The 17,222-nt window shown below is 37.0% G+C and overlaps 2 protein-coding genes across 2 annotated transcripts; one reads left to right on the top strand and one right to left on the bottom strand.

Moving 5' to 3' along the window:
• The first annotated feature begins 256 nt into the window (after positions 1-256).
• Positions 257-5,992, top strand: LOC141344090 (angiopoietin-related protein 4-like). Its single transcript, XM_073848829.1, has 7 exons — positions 257-834; positions 1,484-1,594; positions 1,702-1,792; positions 3,923-4,036; positions 4,152-4,247; positions 4,504-4,779; positions 4,866-5,992. Exons 1-7 carry the CDS (start codon positions 328-330, stop codon positions 5,048-5,050), a joined length of 1,380 nt encoding a protein of 459 aa, XP_073704930.1. The 5' UTR covers positions 257-327; the 3' UTR covers positions 5,051-5,992.
• A 4,524-nt stretch (positions 5,993-10,516) lies between these two features.
• Positions 10,517-15,931, bottom strand: LOC141343799 (calponin-2-like). The gene is made up of 7 exons (XM_073848444.1): positions 15,723-15,931; positions 14,929-15,050; positions 14,779-14,845; positions 14,466-14,603; positions 14,262-14,378; positions 13,969-14,115; positions 10,517-12,075 (listed from the first exon to the last, which is right to left on the bottom strand). Exons 1-7 carry the CDS (start codon positions 15,780-15,782, stop codon positions 11,806-11,808), a joined length of 921 nt encoding a protein of 306 aa, XP_073704545.1. The 5' UTR covers positions 15,783-15,931; the 3' UTR covers positions 10,517-11,805.
• Between the last annotated feature and the right edge of the window lie 1,291 nt (positions 15,932-17,222).

The following is a 17,222-nucleotide window of genomic DNA, read 5'->3' as shown; positions in this document are numbered from 1 at the left end:
ACCTACACTCAATTTTCATTAAATCTTTAATAAAAAAATAATAATAATTAAAAATCAACAGGCTTTCTGGTTGCAACCGGGTCCATTCTTACATCATGGTCCACATCTGAAGCAAATACGGTTAAGGGGGAGGAGGTTGAAACCTGAGCTAACACACTCCCTCCAGATGGCCAACCAATCAGCAAACACTAGACGGCTCAGAAAGGGTATAAAAACAAGTTAGCCTTTCAACAGCATGAGCCTGTGCTCTCGAGAATACTGCGACAGCTAACTGGTCTCTACCACAAGTTAGACTAACCAGACAACCACAGACACAAAACAAGCAAGATGAAGGTACCACTGGCAAATCTGCTATGCATCACAGTCCTGGCGAGCTCTGGGACAAGCTTCCCACTGGAAAAGAGAGGAGCTGCTACAGGAAAAGAGAAGAGAGTTCAATATGCAGCATGGGATGATGTGAATGTGCTTGCACATGGGTTGCTGCAGCTAGGTCAGGGTCTTAAGGAGCATGTGGACAAGACCAAAGGACAGGTGAGAGACATCACCATCAAGATGAAGGTCTTCAATGTCACCATATCCGAGCTTGGGAAGCTGACACAACGGCTTCAAGAAGACAGTGAGGCGTTGAAAGTAAAAGCCCAGAGTTTGGAAGAACGTGAGAACCTGGTTCTAAACGTCTCCATGGATCTGCGGGAGAAGACGGAGGAGCTGCTTAAAGATAGGAAGAAGGACCATGAGAGGATGAATAAGCTGGAAGAAAAAGTAGACGGCTTGATGCAAGGAGAAGGTCTGGAAGCTGCCAACGGCAACTACAGCGATGCCCGAACCATTCAGGTAGGAGAACAACCTGCATTTCTAAAAGAAAGTGAAACATATAGGCTAACAATATAACTGAATTACATGCATTGTAATGTTTTGTTGGGGATACTTTAGAATTATATTCTAAATAGTAAAATGAACTAATCAAGAATCATTTGGATATGTTACGTGGCTTAAAACACACGCGCACACACATTTCAAATAGATCACTGAACGGCACACGAGCCAGGCATGTGGGCGTGAACGCCGCTTCATGGCTTGAACCCAGAGCCGTGTAGTACGTGCAAGGTATCAGCTATCCAGACAAAGAAAAATGACAGCCTACTGACCTCCTGGAAAGTTTGAAGTGTGTTTACCTTCTCCCCTTGATGCATGTCTCAGAAAAAAAAAAAAAAAAGACAAACGCTTAACAGAACCTCAAGTATTTCATACGCATGCAGACGTTTTTTTTTTTTTTACTTGGCGAGTTCATGCTTCTGTTGCATAACGATGTACAGAAGGAAAGCTGTGCCGATTGAAAAGATTATACAAGACCGGTTAAACTGGAAAATATGAACTTAAATTGTCAACAACATTATGATTATCGCTGCGGTCTGCTGAGGTTTGGAAAAGGTCATGTTTTGAGTTTGTACAAAGACTGACCGCAAACTATTTCTGATTTCAGTGGATGCTGGAGGCGCAAAATAAACGCATCGATGACCTGGTCGAGCGCATCAAGCAACAGCAAGAAAAACTGGATAAACAAAATGTTCGCATTCGGACTCTGCAAAACCAGGTAAGAATACAACAATATAAAATGTATTATCTCTATTAAGTAGTGTGGAATCAATATTAAGTCTATGGCTGCAAACTTACCCGTAATATTCATGTGCTGTGCACTAGATTCATATGAAAAGCGAGCGGGCTTCTCTCAAACGAAAGGAGGATGATGTTCATCTGAACGCGAGTTCTGAACAGCGAGATTCACCTGTTGGTAAGTCAGTTTATCACGCTACGCCCATGTAATTAAAGCTAAAATGTATCCAATATGTCTTTTTTAAACATAAAACATATAATATGTGACCCTGAAGGCCAAAACCAGTCTTAAGTAGCACGGGTAACCGTATATTTGCTGCAGCAGCCAAAAAATACATTGTATGGGTCAAAATGATAGGATATTAAGATAAGATCATGTTCCATTAAGATATTTATAAAATTTTCTTACCGTAAATATATCAAAACTTAATTTTTGATTAGTAATATGCATTGCTAAGTACTTAATTTGTCCAACTTTAAAGGCGATTTTCTCAGTATTTAGATTTTTTTTTGCACCCTCAGATTTTCAAATAGTTGTATCTCGGCCAAATATTTATTCAGCTTTCATATGATGAATAAATTGTTAAAAAATTGACCCTTATGATTTGTGGTCTAGGATCACATATGTTTTATAAAATATGTTAAAGTCAAATTGTTCCATTCACTTATGCACGAATGGACCATCTGTGCCTTGTTACACACAATTCTCTCTGATAATTCAAACACACACACATACACTAATTGCACCTATACTTACAAAAATTAAAAACATGTTTCGACTTGCCACTTGTTTTGCTCCTTTAGTGATGTTATGTGCAACATAATGTTTTTGGAACATGTCCAGTTAGGGAAAAGATCTTGAAAACATATTGGAAATGTCTTGTGGAAATAACTATGAGATTTTTAATAGCATTTTGTGTGTGTGTGTGAGGTTCGGAAATATTACATTTACGAGAAACCCCATTTTAGAGCAATGGCAGTCTCTAAGTAGGTGAAAGGTGAACCTAGCAGAAACACATGGGCCTGAACAGTCATCCGAATGAACACAATAAAGCCTCTCATGGCGAGTTCTGACATCAGTGGGATCCAAAGAATGCTTTAAAAGAAACAGTTTCCCTGGACGCCTTCCAATTGTGTGAGAGTTCACCAGTCTCGGACTGCGTTAACTCAGGGTCACAAGCATGCAGAGATTTGTTTCAAATCTGGCCAAGAGCAAAGGGAGGGCTTATTTTTTTCAGATATAGTATATCCTGTACCTTTGATTAGATTTCCTGGCTCTAATCCAGTGAAAACCATGTACAGAGTGCATATTTTTGGACCATGAACTTTATACAGATTTTCCCTGTCGTGTGGAGAACACTCCAAAAAACACGTCATTTCACTCAGAAAACGTGTAACCTTTACCCTAGATCTGTCAGAGCCAGACTATCCCCCTCAGACCCCCCTGCCTCTACTCATCCACACAGAGCACTCCTTTCATTGTGGTCAATGAGAAGTGTGCCAGACTAAAGAAGACCACTTCACTTAATACCATGCTTTGAGCCTTTGAAATCTGCTGTTATTTGTTATAGATAGATAGATAGATAGATAGATGTGTGATCATTTTTATTTATTGTCAGTTAATGTAGGGCATCCAATATTCAACAGAACAGACAGTGCCAGACTTTTTTTTGCCATCTGACTCACATCTCACATAGTCCCTGAGGGCCTGTGCATTTGCTCCTCAAATAGCAGCAGCAACCTCGGCATTCCCTGATCACTCGCTGTCCATGCATTGTGATGTCAGCAGAGGGGTGCTGTGCACGTGAAGGAGGCATGGAGGGCTGGACTAAAGGGGGGCAGGGAGGAAGGAATGCTTATAGCTCTACTGAGGGAAGTCTCTGCTTGGGAACTGGGGGAAAGGTCATGTTTACACCCTCAATTGTTTCAGCCAGGTCAGGATTCACATGTGAAACTGCCTTTGTTGGGCAGATGTTTGCCACACAGATGTATGTCAGTGTGTGTATAGCATTACACTGAATGCTCTTTTGGACCAGTGTGACATTTGTTTAATTACAACACGTCAGATGATTCGGACTATTGCCCTGGAATTCAAAACAAACTCCATGTTGGCCTTCGGGTTCTTGGGTGACACGTTCAAGGTTCTGTGTTTGAGATAAGGTTCAGTTCACCATTAAACAATTGAGATAAACACTCCAGACGTGTGAGTGATTTCCATTTAGTGCCAGTTTTCAAATCCTAGTTTGGATTCATGGTTAAAGGTCATTTGCAGACATGTGAACGTTTGTGGTGTTTTTGTGTCTTTCAGCTATGGCTTCTGACTGTCATGAGTTGTTCCTGAGGGGTGAGACCACAAGCGGGCTGTACACCATCCAACCAACTGACTCTGAGCCTTTTGAGGTCTTCTGCGAAATGACACCTGGTAAGTGGCGCAAACCACTTTTTTAAAAGAGCATCCTAGGCTTCTTTGTTGTCCTCATCCCCCAAAATGTCCCTCAGAACCATTTGTAATTCTTGTTTTGTGCTTTTATCCACAGAAGGAGGTTGGACGGTCATCCAGAGACGCCAAGATGGATCTGTAGATTTTGACCAACTTTGGCAGGCCTACCAGACTGGCTTTGGCAGCCTAAATGGTAAGAATCCAATGTGAACTGACTCCACTTCTGCCAGTACACTTTGATTAAGATGAAGTGATTTACTTGCTAATAAGTGATGTAGAGTGGCAGATTAAGGATAGAGGATCAGATGAGTCCTGGCTGGAGAGGAAACATAGTCAAATCCTGTATCCCTAAAGCCCTTAAGTGATTTAAAGTGCAGAGTGATTAAATCTCTTGGCCTATTCTGAGACTAGAGTACACGTCTCTTAAATATGCTCAAATTTGCTTTCAGGTGAGTTCTGGCTTGGCCTGGAGAAGATCCATTCGGTATCCAAAGGCGGTAGCTATATCCTCAAAGTGCAGTTCTCTGACTGGCGGGATGAAGTTGAGAGCATCAACTACCCTTTCCGTCTGAATGGCGAGGAGAGCAACTATTCCTTGCGCATTCTGGGCAGCCCTGCTGGGAACCTGGAGAGCTCTCTGTCTACTGAAACGTCTGTGCCCTTCTCCACCCGCGACAAAGACAATGACCAAAAGATTGACCTCAACTGTGCCAAACAGCTATCAGGTAACATCACAATGCAATAAGCCATGAGGTTTTTCTGTGTGGGTGGTTTTTCAGTCAACTAATCGGTTTCCTTTTTGGTTTTCCAGGTGGTTGGTGGTTTAGCAATTGCGGTCGCTCGAATTTGAACGGCAGGTATTTCGTTACTCCCGCACCAAAGCAAAGGCACCAGAGAAAACAAGGAGTGTTCTGGAAGACCTGGCGTGGCCGTTACTACCCACTGAAAACCACCACCATGATGATCGCACCCGCCGAGATCGAAAACAAGTCATAGAAGACCTCCGCTGAGATCTTAACCAATGATATGGGTGGAGAAACCACCATTCGTTACCTGCCAAAATAACGTACTGGTGCTGAAAAGGTCTAAAGCTCTACTAGGAGTGTCTTCTAATTTTTTGTTAGAACAGACAAAGTCTGAATCACGAATGTGGTGGACACTCAAATCCCAGTCTGCACAAAAATAGGCTCTTTTATTTAGAACTAAATGTGCCTGGAGCTTTGCAAGCAGCAGCGTGTTTTTATATGGTGCAGGCCTCTGTAAGGATCTGCTACATGTTTAGACAAATCTGGCAGGGTGACGTCAAAAGACCTGATGGTTAAGCACCATCGCAAGCACTTTCCAAAGCTAAAAAGCTTGGGGAAGAAATGAACCTTGCCACTAAAATACGGACCAAATAAGCTATGAGCCAGCCAGTACTTTTGAGAATGCTTGTTGTAAGGCACTGTTTATCTTAAGGCATTATCCACAGACAAAGACATGCACTGAACATTGAAACAAATGAAAGTTCATTGCCTGTCAATTCATTTCAAGTATCTTAAGTCGAAGTTCTTTTCTGGTACGCACACGCTGTCTTTCAAAAGCTTAAATGATCTGAGACTACTTGTGTATTTTCCTTTTTTGAAATCAAACGAGGAGTTCCTGTGGAGATTCATTTTCTCAGTCACATTGACTGCCTTTATATGTCTATAGCTGTCACTTCTCTGTAAATAACATAAGTATACTTTTTTCTTCGTAGCATTGCAGCTGTATTCTTGCCAACTTTAAAAGGTCATGCTCTGATTTGCGCATTATTTAAATGTTGTACAAAAATCATTATGTATTTCTTTATCTTTTTGCTTATAATTTATGTTTTCCAAAAAGTAAAACCTTTTGTTATTGTTTTTATAAAAAAAATATTTGGTCTTGAAGAGACCAATAAAGACTGATTTTATTTTTAAAAAACTGTCCATGTCATTGAAGTTCTTGCATTAAACACAAACGATAGATCAGTATGAAGTGCTCCTATCAGACCTGAGGGTTAAGTACATCTACATGCTCATGAGACGGCAGGTGATGCTGGAATGTCCTGACGGTGCTCAAGCTTGCACGGTGCCCTAGAGACAAGAAACATAATATAACAAAATATAATCAGGCAGATAGGTGCAAAAATAAATCATGCATACAGTTGAGAACTGCTGCTACTTCACTTATTAACAGTCAAAAGTTTTTTAGTCTAAATTAAAGTAAGAATGACTATGCCCTTGAATGTTCCTACAGGAGTGGTGCCATATGGTCTTAACCACACGTGAACCTTACTTAGTGGAAATCAGCTTATTCCTCTTGACTTTAAGTAACTAAAGTTGCACTGGCTTCCGAGTGTCACACTCAATGTTTCACACCTGGGAGAAATACTTAACGTGCCAAATCGTCACTAATGTGCTTTCAGTTACTTACTTCCAGATGAGTTTAGTGTATTTAACAGTCAAACGCTTTAACGGTTTAAGAGAAGAACAAGTGTCTTATCACCTTTGAAAGAAAGTTATCTTTTCAGCTGTGATAGAAACAAATTGAAATGTGTTCAGGGTCTACATGCACAAATATTGATGCTTTTGACCTTCACAGGCTTAAAGGCAACAAGATTATGCACTTTATAATGACAAAGGCATATAAAGTAGAACTGATATTATGAAACAAGGTCACCACATATATTTCCTTTATGTACAGTACATGGAGTTATTAAGAACATTACATTCAACTGAAAACTAGGCCGTTGCACAAACATAAAGACATGTTTCATAATGTAACAGCCATAGCGTTTAGCCATTATGCTTCTTAAAAGTTTCATTCAACAGTAATCCGGTCTATTAATACCCTTAATGTATTGTTACTGTGTTAAGAACCGCTGGAGCAGAACATTACCAGGAAAACTAACAAATATGATTCAGTTATATGACATATTTGATTATCATTAATCCACTACCCACTCTTTCCTGTTTTTTTAACTTTTATTTTACTAAAAACCATTGTACAAAAGAAGCATTTTAGACAAAAAATATCCACCTTTTTCTTCCTTGGTGTGGCCATTTGTAAATGTTATGGGTTTGGCTTTCGGTCTCATCCGCATCCAGCTATTGTTATCTGTACGAAACAGATCATTTTGTTGCATGATATTGCAAATTGGTGGGTTACCATATAATTTTACTGTATTATCTTAATAATAAGCACAGTGGTTTGTAGTGCAAACAGTTTTATGTTTACTGCATGTTATTCTTCTCGTTATTTTCCTATAGTGGCTAATGAACCGCAAGTCTCACCCATAGGCTTACTTCTGCATTAAATAAAGTAGTTCACTTTCAGAACAAAAATGTACAGATAATGTACTCACCCCCTTGTCATCCAAGATGTTCATGTCTTTCTTCTTCAGTCATAAGGAAATTATGTTTTTTGAGTAAAACATTTCAGGATTTCTCTCCATATAATGGACTTCTATGGTGCCCCCGAGTTTGAACTTCTAAAATGCAGCTTCAAAGGGCTCTACATGATCACAGCCGAGGAAAGAAGGGTCTTATATAGCAAAACGATGGGTTATTTGCCAAAAAAAGCATTTGAGATTAAAAAGTTTATAAGTTGTAAATGTTTTTAGAAAATAACCGATCGTTTCGCTAGATAAGACCCTTCTTCCTCGGCTGTGATCATGTAGAGCCCTCTGAAGCTGCATTTTAACTGCATTTTGGAAGTTCAAACTCGGGGGCACCATAGAAGTCCATTATATGGAGAGAAATCCTGAAATGTCTTCCTCAAAAAACACCATTTCTTTACTACTGAAGAAAGAAAGACATGAACATCTTGAATGACAAGGGGGTGAGTACATTATCTGTAAATTTTTGTTCTACTCCTTTAAGAAATAAGATCGGCCATTTTGGCGGCACTGAAAGTAAACAATGCCACTGAACCGAACGAAACTTGCATATTTTGCTGATTATTGGTGCTGAAAGTGGTCAATTATTGTCATGTTTTGGGTTGTACTAATCGGTAAAACCGGGAATAACATTTAGAGTACTATAGACTGCCAAAAGTTATAACAAATCAAGAAGAAGAGTGCAAAAAACTGTCTGAGGAACAAAAGTCGTTTGTGGTTGGCCAAACTGAACCAGGATTTCCATGGCAAGAATTTTGAAATCATTCGTGTTTGTTCTTATCATTTCCAGTCAGGTAGGTTAAATATTAGGCTAATATCATAATTAATACTGCTTGTACGTATCTTTACCACCTATTAGCTTTAGTTTGTCAAAATATTGCACCCTTTCCCACTACTCATAGATATAATTTTACATCTTGGTTTAGACAGCATAAATTAGCATAAGGTAGTCAGTAACCACAATAAATGCACAATAAATTAACCACAATAAATGCTGTTATTTACATTCTAATATATGGACAGTTTCACATAATAAAAAAGTAGATTTGAAAAGTTTTACAACTGGTTTTGACATAGGACTTCCTTTTTGTGTGGAATACAAAACATATATTAGGAAGTGGCTGAGGGTTTCATCATACAGTGGACGTCAATAGTAACCAAAACTGTTTGGTAATAAACATTCTTCAGAATACTTTTTTCTCTTCGACAGAAGTATAAGAAGGCCTACAGATTACACGTGTAGTTTAATGTTAGCATAATGCTTTCTGTATGGCAGGTTGAGCTGCAGTCTACCTGCTTCAACAGGAGCCGTGAAGATAAATCAATCTGGAGCTTGAGGAGGTGAGCGCCGTGTCAACACGGAATGTAGCCGTTTATTAACATGAAGACATTCACTTTGACAAGCTCACAGCGGACCTATTTGAAAAGAGGCACAAGTAAGGCACTAACGGCACAAAGTGAAGTTGTAAAAACAAATTGCAACCTCAGGCAGCAAAAACTGGAGCGAACTGGAGAAGCTGGAGAGATGTTGTTAACCAGCGCCACCTTGTGTAAACGACGAAAACAACTTCATAATATTAACTGAGAGTAGTTTACAGTTTATTTATTAAAACGGTAATATTTAGCTTTATAATATTTAGCGTTTTTAACCATTTTACAAGCCCTTTTAGCCTGTAAGGTTACTAAGTGAGTTTAAGTTAGGCTATCTGCAACTTGTTACTTGTTATTCTGTCTGTTTTACACACCTTTCACAAGTTATTTGCTAAACTTAAAATAAAATGAAATTAAGTTAATTATTAAGTAATTATTTAAATATGTGACCACAAAACGAGCAATAGCCAAAAACACTGCGTCAAAATTAGGCCTATACATTTTTCTTTTATGTCAAAAATCATTAGGATTGAGTAAAGATCGTGTTCCATGATAGTTTGTAAGTTTTCTACCGTAAATATATTAAAACTTATTTTTTGACCAGGAATATGCAATGCTCATTATGACAACTTTAAAGGCGATTTTCTCAATTTTTAGATTTCTTGCACCCTCAGATTCCAGATTTTCCAATAGTTGTATCTCGGCCAAATATTGTCCTATCCTAACAAACCATACATCAATGGAAAGCGTATTTATTCAGCGTTCAGATACTGCAATACCTTCTCATAAGAGCGGGCGCGGCCATTTGTAAATTTCAATTCAATTTTTTTTTTTTAATTCATATTGCTTTATTGGCATGACATACTTGGATACATATTGCCAAAGCATTGTATATAGCAGAATAATCAAAAACAAAAATACATATAATATACATCCATAATAAAAAAGAAAAGAAAACAGAATACATCCATATATATATTTATATAAACATTAATGGTTCTACTAATGCAGATGTGTTCACTTTAATGTGTATTGTTTTCCGGTCTCACCCACTTCCAGCTGTTTTTAGCTGTTTGATTTTGGAAACTGGCGTGTCTTACCGTATGTTTAATGTATTATCTTATAACATAATGGAATTTAAACAGTCTGGAAAGCGCACAGTTTTACCATTTACTGCATTTCGTTTTTCTTCTCGTTATTCCCTATGGTGGCTTATGAACCCATTACCAGAAAACAGCTCACTTCAGCACTGAAAAATAAGGTGGATATGTTATATCAAATAAAGTAATTATCAGGTTCTTTATAATAAATGACTATTGGGCTATACTTATCCCATGCTGTCATTCTCACTCATTACCAGATGATGGCGGTGTTACGTATTTTTTCACATACACCTTTGGACAGTTTTTAGGAAAGTCCTGTGTTTCTCAAAGATTATGCCATTTAAGAGATTAGTTGACCCTTCTCTAGTATCTTAGTATGTACTTGTATATAACCGCTTAACTGACTCAACACTGCTTGAACCTTAATTGACTGACTGGAATATTGATTATAGACCCAGCAATTCCATTGGGAAATAAGGTATTTTCCTCTTGCACAAGACTGAAAAATAACACGCTTGCTTTGTTTTTATACTTAAAGTTTTAGGAGTGCAACAGACTGAAAATGAAATCAATCATGACAAAAGTAACTGTTGTTCGTCATCTTTTATTATGAACCCAGTCTTTACTACATCAATCTAACCATCATATTCCATAAGAAAAGTAAAAAACACAAGTGTAAAGCATACACAGACATATCCATTTATTTATGCAATTTATCTGAGCAGACCTAAAATTTCCAATGTCTAGTACAAAGGGTCATTTGGAATGAGAACAAATACTGTGGAAAAAAAGCAGTGACTCCAGTTCCTAATTTGGAATGTTCACTCACAATGTTATACTTCAATTTCCTTTCACAATACTACAATCCAAAGAAAACAAGACAAGTTCCAGTTGTTCTGGCTCTCCGAACAGTAAAATATTTGATGAGAATATGAAACACTAATGCAAAAATGAACTCTTTAACACATTTCAAATTGCACGTGAGAAAAGTGTATTATAAAACATACACCACATTCATCTCCTCTAATCAAGTGAGGAAGTATACTATTTAGAACGTCAAAAAAGCAGAAATGCAAAAATGCTGCTGAAATTATAGATAAACCCTTCCTTTTTGTGCATGTCAAGAATGTGCTCTCACTTTCGAGCCTAAAAACACAATAACAAAATATTACCGGGGAAAAAAAGCTCTTAAATTAACACAATGGACCACGTAACTGCAGTAAAATAAGGTTCACCTTATTTAAACCCTCTTTAACTTTAACTGTAACAGCAAAGATTCACCTTCACATGCTCAACTGACAAGAAAAAGTGACTTTACACCCCTGAGCATGTTCTATATTCAAATATATAATGAATCAGGCTCACGTAACACTCTTTCTTTTACATACTTAATATCAAATGTCTTCACAACAGCTTGATTAAAACTAAAATACTAATCATTATTTGGGATTATGTGAATAACTTTAGCATAACCCCCGTCATAATTGCATTTAACGTCAAAGTAGAGATCAGCATTTTCAGTGAATAAAAAATAAAATAAAAACTAGACAGAAAAACTAAGCAAATACTAAATATTATTATAGTGGTTGTGCAATTAAATGACTGTCACATGAACCATTTAAAATACAAGAAGTATCAATACACTTAACATTAACTGATATGTTTTGTAGGGCTCTAGCTTCAAATGAACAAAACATAATGTGTATAAAATGAAGTTAAAACATAAGTGATATGTTTCATATTGGTCACTTTCGTCACTATCTGACAGATGGCACGCTTACGGTGGTGTACTGGAATGTTTCGGGTCTTTTGTTTGCAAGGAAGTATCAGCTTCCCCTTAGCTTCTTATTCAGACTTCTAGTCTGCGATTGGTTGATTCAGTAATCTTGACCGTCATCCTGATAACCCTGGTATCCCTCGTCTTGGTAATCCACGTAGCCACCGTCAGCTTCTCCACTTGCGCCGGGTGCACCTTTGGGGCAGTATTTGGCATCATAGATCTGACGGCCGAGCCCGAAATTCTGCCCGCTCTGGTTGGCGCCTTGAGTGTAGCCCATTTGTAGAGACATTGTGGAGTTGTCACACTTATCAGTGCCTAATTTCTGGTCGTAGATGGCACGGCGGGTCCCTGGAGCTGTCATACCAGCCTATAATCAGATTTAACAGAGAGTTATTTAATAGTATTCATATACTATTATAGTGTTTATTGATATTTTCAAATCATTAACCTGAACTGTGAGATACAAATTTGCGATTCTGGGGAAAAAAAAGTAGGAATTGCAAGATATAAACTCACAATTCTGACTTTTTCACTCAGAATTGAGTTTATATCTTGCAATTCTGACTTTATAAAATGCAACTGTGAATAATTATGTCAGAATTGTGAGATATTCATTTGCAATTTTGAGAAATTAAGTCTTGAAGAACTGTGACTTTTCTCAGAATTGCAAGTTTATATCTGACAATTGACTTTTTTCTTTGAATTTGACTTTATAACACGCAATTGCAAGAAATTAAGTCAGAATTTAAAAAAATATTTTTTCCTTCTCAATAATGGACTTTATAACTTGCAATTATGACACATTTTTATCTCACAATTCTGACTTATAACTCACAATTGTAAGTTTATATCATGCAATTCTGCAATTTTGAGAAATGAAGTCAGAATTGCAAGATATAAACTCAAAATTGGACTTTATAACTTGCAATTGTGAGTTTATACCTCAAAATTTGAGAATTGTGAGAGAAAAGTCAGAATTGTTCAGTTTAATCTCGCAATTCTGACTTTATAACTTGCAACTGCGAGTTTATATCATGTAATTCTGAGAAATAAAGTCAGAATTGAAAGATATGAACTCACAATTGTGAGTTTATATCATGCAATTCTGCAATTTTGAGAAATGAAGTTAGAGTTGTGAGATATAAACTTGTAATTCTGAGAAATGAAGTCAGAATTGCAAAATATAAACTCAAAATTGGGCTTTAAAACTTGCAATTGTGAGTTTATACCTCAAAATTCGAGAATTGTGAGAGAAAAGTCAGAATTGTTCAGTTTAATCTCGCAATTCTGACTTTATAACTTGCAACTGCGAGTTTATATCATGTAATTCTGAGAAATAAAGTTGCAATTTTGAGAAATAATGTCAGAATTGAAAGATATGAACTCACAATTGTGACTTATTATATTTTGACTTGTGACTTAAGATATTGCGAGAAAAGTGAGAATTGTGCATTTTTATCTCACAATTCTGACTTATAACTCACAATTGTAAGTTTATATCATGCAATTCTGCAATTTTGAGAAATGAAGTCAGAATTGCAAGATAAAACTCAAAATTGGGCTTTAAAACTTCCAATTGTAAGTTTATATCTCACAATTTGACAAAAAGTCAGAATTGCGAGTTATAAAGTCAGAATTGCGAGACAAAAATGTGCAATTCTGACTTTATAACTTGCAACTGAAGTTTATATCACACAATTCTGAGAAATAAAGTTGCAATTCTGAGAAATAAAGTGAGAATTGCGAGATACAAACTCACAATTGTGACTTTCTCAGAATTGCAAGTTTATACCTCGCTATTCTGACTTTATAACATGCAATTGAGAGCAATTAAGTAAGAATTGTGAAATAGTATTGTGAAATATTTTTTTCCCTCTCAAAATTAGATTTTATAACTTGCAATTATGATTTATATCTCACAATTGTGAGAAAAAAGTCAGAATTGCAAGATATAAACTCACAATTGTGAGAAATAAGTCACAGTTGCGAGTTTATATCTTTCAATTCTGACTTTATTTCTCAGAATTGCACATTTTTATCTCGCAATTCTGACTTAACTTGCGATTGCGAATTTATATCACGCAATTCTGAGAAAAAAGTCAGAATTGCGAGTTTATATTAGGAATTTTGAAAAAAGTAAAGACCGTGAAATGAAAAGTTTCAATAACCCTTTTTAAATTTTTGTTCAGTGGCATAAATGGGCTTTCATTGATCAGAATGAGTCAGTAATAAGGCAATATCACGAGACACAGGTACTTACTTGGCTAGCACCTTTGTTGGTGCCCATCTGCAGACTGATTGTTGAATGGTCCATTGGTGGCAGAATGTGTGATTTGGGATCATACAAGTGTCTTCTGGTGCCATAGGCATTCATTCCAGCTTGACTTGCACATTTATTTGTTCCCATCTATTAAAGAACATGCAAATACATGTCATGGTACTTTCCAGACTGAGCCAAATAAGTTCTGTATTGCAAATCGTGAATAATTATGACTCATTTTCAGATTGTTTAAAATAATAACAGAAACTCAGTCACACAAAGTTTACTAATACCTGTAATCCAATGACACATTGGCCAGCTTTCATTTTCTCCTCATCAAACGCCCTCTCCTGTCTCTCAGCATACTTCACTCCAATGTCTACACTTGAATGGATGCCCTTGGTTTTAGCCTGTAAACACAGAGAGAATCTATAATTACAGACTGAAATATCAAAGTTAGGCTGCTCTCCTGCGAAATTATATCATTAGAGACTTACCATGCCAGCAAGAGCCAGGAGGGTGGTCTGAACCTGTGTCATATTTCCATTCTCAAACAAATCATTGGCTTCGAAAATATCGTGAGGTTTGAGTCCGTAGGTGGTGATCGCTTTAATAAAGTTGGTCAGGTTCTCCAGCTACAACAGAATAAAACAGACAAAACATAACCTTCAACCAACAAGAGACAATCTTATCAGCAGTTTAAGTGAACACAACAGACAACTACAATCTCAGAAAAAGAGAACAGTGACTTTAGATTTACTAAAACATTTAAGAATAAACATTTCAGAGAAGTGAAAAAGGTCAGGTCACCTGATGCCAGTTTTGCGACGACTGGTTGATCTTTTTCACAGACCCTGGCTGAAGTTTGTTTACAAGCCTTTAAGGAAACATCAAGACCTCAAGGTTACGCAAAGGTATGTTGTGAAATTACCTTTGAAGAGCACTGAAACACAAACTTACTCGCAGAGTATGACACCATTCTTTAACCCTTTCTGAAAGTCATCTCCAATGGAGCGCCCAGTAATGTTTTCAATCCAAATCCGTAACTCTTCCTCCCTCTGGGGATCATATTTCTGTGCAATCTAGTGGGGAAAAAATATGACATTGATTGATAATCAGACTACAATACAGCTCTATGCTCATTGTTTAAATTAAAACACAATCTCTACATTTTCATTTCTTCTGTATGTAAAGAAAAGGCATGTAGGTGAGTGAGATAATATGTATGCCTTGGCTTAATATATAGTCAAACATAACACAAAAGGCTTATCTACCACCAAAAATCTGTGTCTAGTTAACTTCAGGACTGCTAACTGATACTAGTGTGCTGAAATCACATCAACACCTAATCAGAAAGAGGAATGTGAACCAGCAGCAGCTTTATTGTGAGCACAAGCTGTGTGTTTTTCAGGCCAGATTACAATGACATGTTTGAGGACCAGAGGCAACGCCCCAAGAGTTTCTTAGAACTTTCTTTGCTGTTACCGCGACGTCTTTTGCGCTTTACTTAACTTTAACTTGACAGCTAGTTGCCAGCAAATAATATAATGCAATATGCATTACATGAAGCACGATTGATATTTAACGTTGTATCGTAACACGTGTGTTAACACTCCAGGAAGTTTAGGAAACATTTGTTCATACACTTTCAGTTCATCAGAACGCGACGCAGCAATTCTATTACATATGAGCTACAATATGACAATGTTTTAGCTAATGTTTTAAACTAGTTAAAAGTTAATTATTCCACGTACCTTGCTTTTCACTTCCGCTGAAAACCCGTATGCTGGACCTCTGTTGAATTGCGAAGACATTGTGTCAGCGAGCAAGAGCAGCCAAAGCTTTAAAACAGACTGTCGGGAACTGAAAGAGAAAGAGTTAGGTAAAGTTTGATAGTTTTGTCTGCTTTACTATTTTAGCGTACGTAGATCCAGCACTTCCCTTCGGATACTTGGCCACCAATGAGAACGGGCGTTTTATCCAGACTCCACCTCTTTCTTTCCTTCTTGGCCCTGATTGATATCAAAAACTCCTTATATGGCACTAAAGTACCAAATTCCTTTACAATGGGAGTATCCCTGTGTCCATCCTGGTATTCCAGACTCGCGGTAGCTGAGGAATGAGTCACCTCTGGGAATAAGGCAGGCTACTGAATGATGTCACTCGCATTCATAAAATATTTCTGTGAAATGCTGAGGAAGCAATGCAAGATAGGATATCATGCTAGTAATGGAAAAGTCATACGTGTAATTGTTTACATATTTTTGAACAGTTACTGAGGGACACTCCAGTGGCGAATATTAAATGTAATAAATTTCTCTTAAAGTTAAAAAAAAATTAATTAGATAAGCATTTTCTAAAACAGTTGACGACAGCTTATTAAAGAAACAGTTCGTTCCAAATAAGACATTTCCATCGTTTACTATCCCTCATGTTGTTATTAGACTCTGGAAAGGAATAATTCACCCATAAATTAATATTTGCCGAAAATTCGCAAAACTCATCCCTGGGCAGTGTTGGGGGTAAAGTATTAGTAACATGAGTTACGTAATCGGATTACTTTTTTTAAGTAACTAGAAAAGTAACGCACTACTTTTTAATTTACAATAAATAATCTGAGTTACTTTTTCAGTAAGTAACGCTAGTTACTTTGTTTTCCCATGTATTGGTGGACTCCTGTCCCAATGTTGAGAGAAATCAGTTTACAAAAGTGTTGTGTGCACTGTGTAAACTTGATGTTACTGTAGATCTAGACAGTTTTGGAGAAAGTTACTTTTAAAATGCATTACAATATTGTGTTACACCCTAAAAAGTAACTAAATACGTTACTTAGGTACTTCTTATGGAAAGTAATGTGATATGTTACTTTTGCGTTACTTTCATGGTACTTTTTAAATCTGGCCAGGGCTTGCTTGTTTGTTTTTAATATAAAAAGTTTTATTTTTAGCAAATGTAAAAGCCCTTTCACACCGAAAGTATAATGAATACACCTCAGGCTGAAGGAAAAGTACATTCACATCATGTCATATTCTGAGTTCAGTTCGCATTTCACTGTTTTAATTCATTTTGATGAATACCGAATCTGTTTTCTTGCGAGTGAAATGAATTAATGCATGTTCACATTTAGTCTAGGACTACAGTAACATCAAGTTTACACAGCGCACTGCAAGTAACTTTTCTTAACACTGTCCCCAGGCCATTCAAATTTAGCATTACATCACTTGTTCACCAGTGGATAAGACTCTGCAGTGAAT

Source organism: Garra rufa, chromosome 10, assembly GCF_049309525.1.
Source record: "Garra rufa chromosome 10, GarRuf1.0, whole genome shotgun sequence".
In the NCBI taxonomy this organism is placed as follows: Eukaryota; Metazoa; Chordata; class Actinopteri; order Cypriniformes; family Cyprinidae; genus Garra; species Garra rufa.
This window is presented reverse-complemented; position numbering and strand designations above follow the sequence as displayed.

What these genes read in the sequence shown, in the direction of transcription:
- LOC141344090 (XM_073848829.1), top strand. Translation starts at nt 328, where the DNA reads ATGAAGGTACCACTGGCAAATCTGCTATGCATCACAGTCCTGGCGAGC. An exon ending in ACAGCGAGATTCACCTGTTG is followed by an intron (nt 1,793 to 3,922) that starts GTAAGTCAGTTT and finishes TGTGTCTTTCAG; the next exon opens with CTATGGCTTCTGACTGTCAT. An exon ending in CTTCTGCGAAATGACACCTG is followed by an intron (nt 4,037 to 4,151) that starts GTAAGTGGCGCA and finishes TTTTATCCACAG; the next exon opens with AAGGAGGTTGGACGGTCATC.
- LOC141343799 (XM_073848444.1), bottom strand. Translation starts at nt 15,782, where the DNA reads ATGTCTTCGCAATTCAACAGAGGTCCAGCATACGGGTTTTCAGCGGAA. An exon ending in AATGGTGTCATACTCTGCGA is followed by an intron (nt 14,846 to 14,928) that starts GTAAGTTTGTGT and finishes GTTTCCTTAAAG; the next exon opens with GCTTGTAAACAAACTTCAGC. An exon ending in CGTCGCAAAACTGGCATCAG is followed by an intron (nt 14,604 to 14,778) that starts GTGACCTGACCT and finishes ATTCTGTTGTAG; the next exon opens with CTGGAGAACCTGACCAACTT.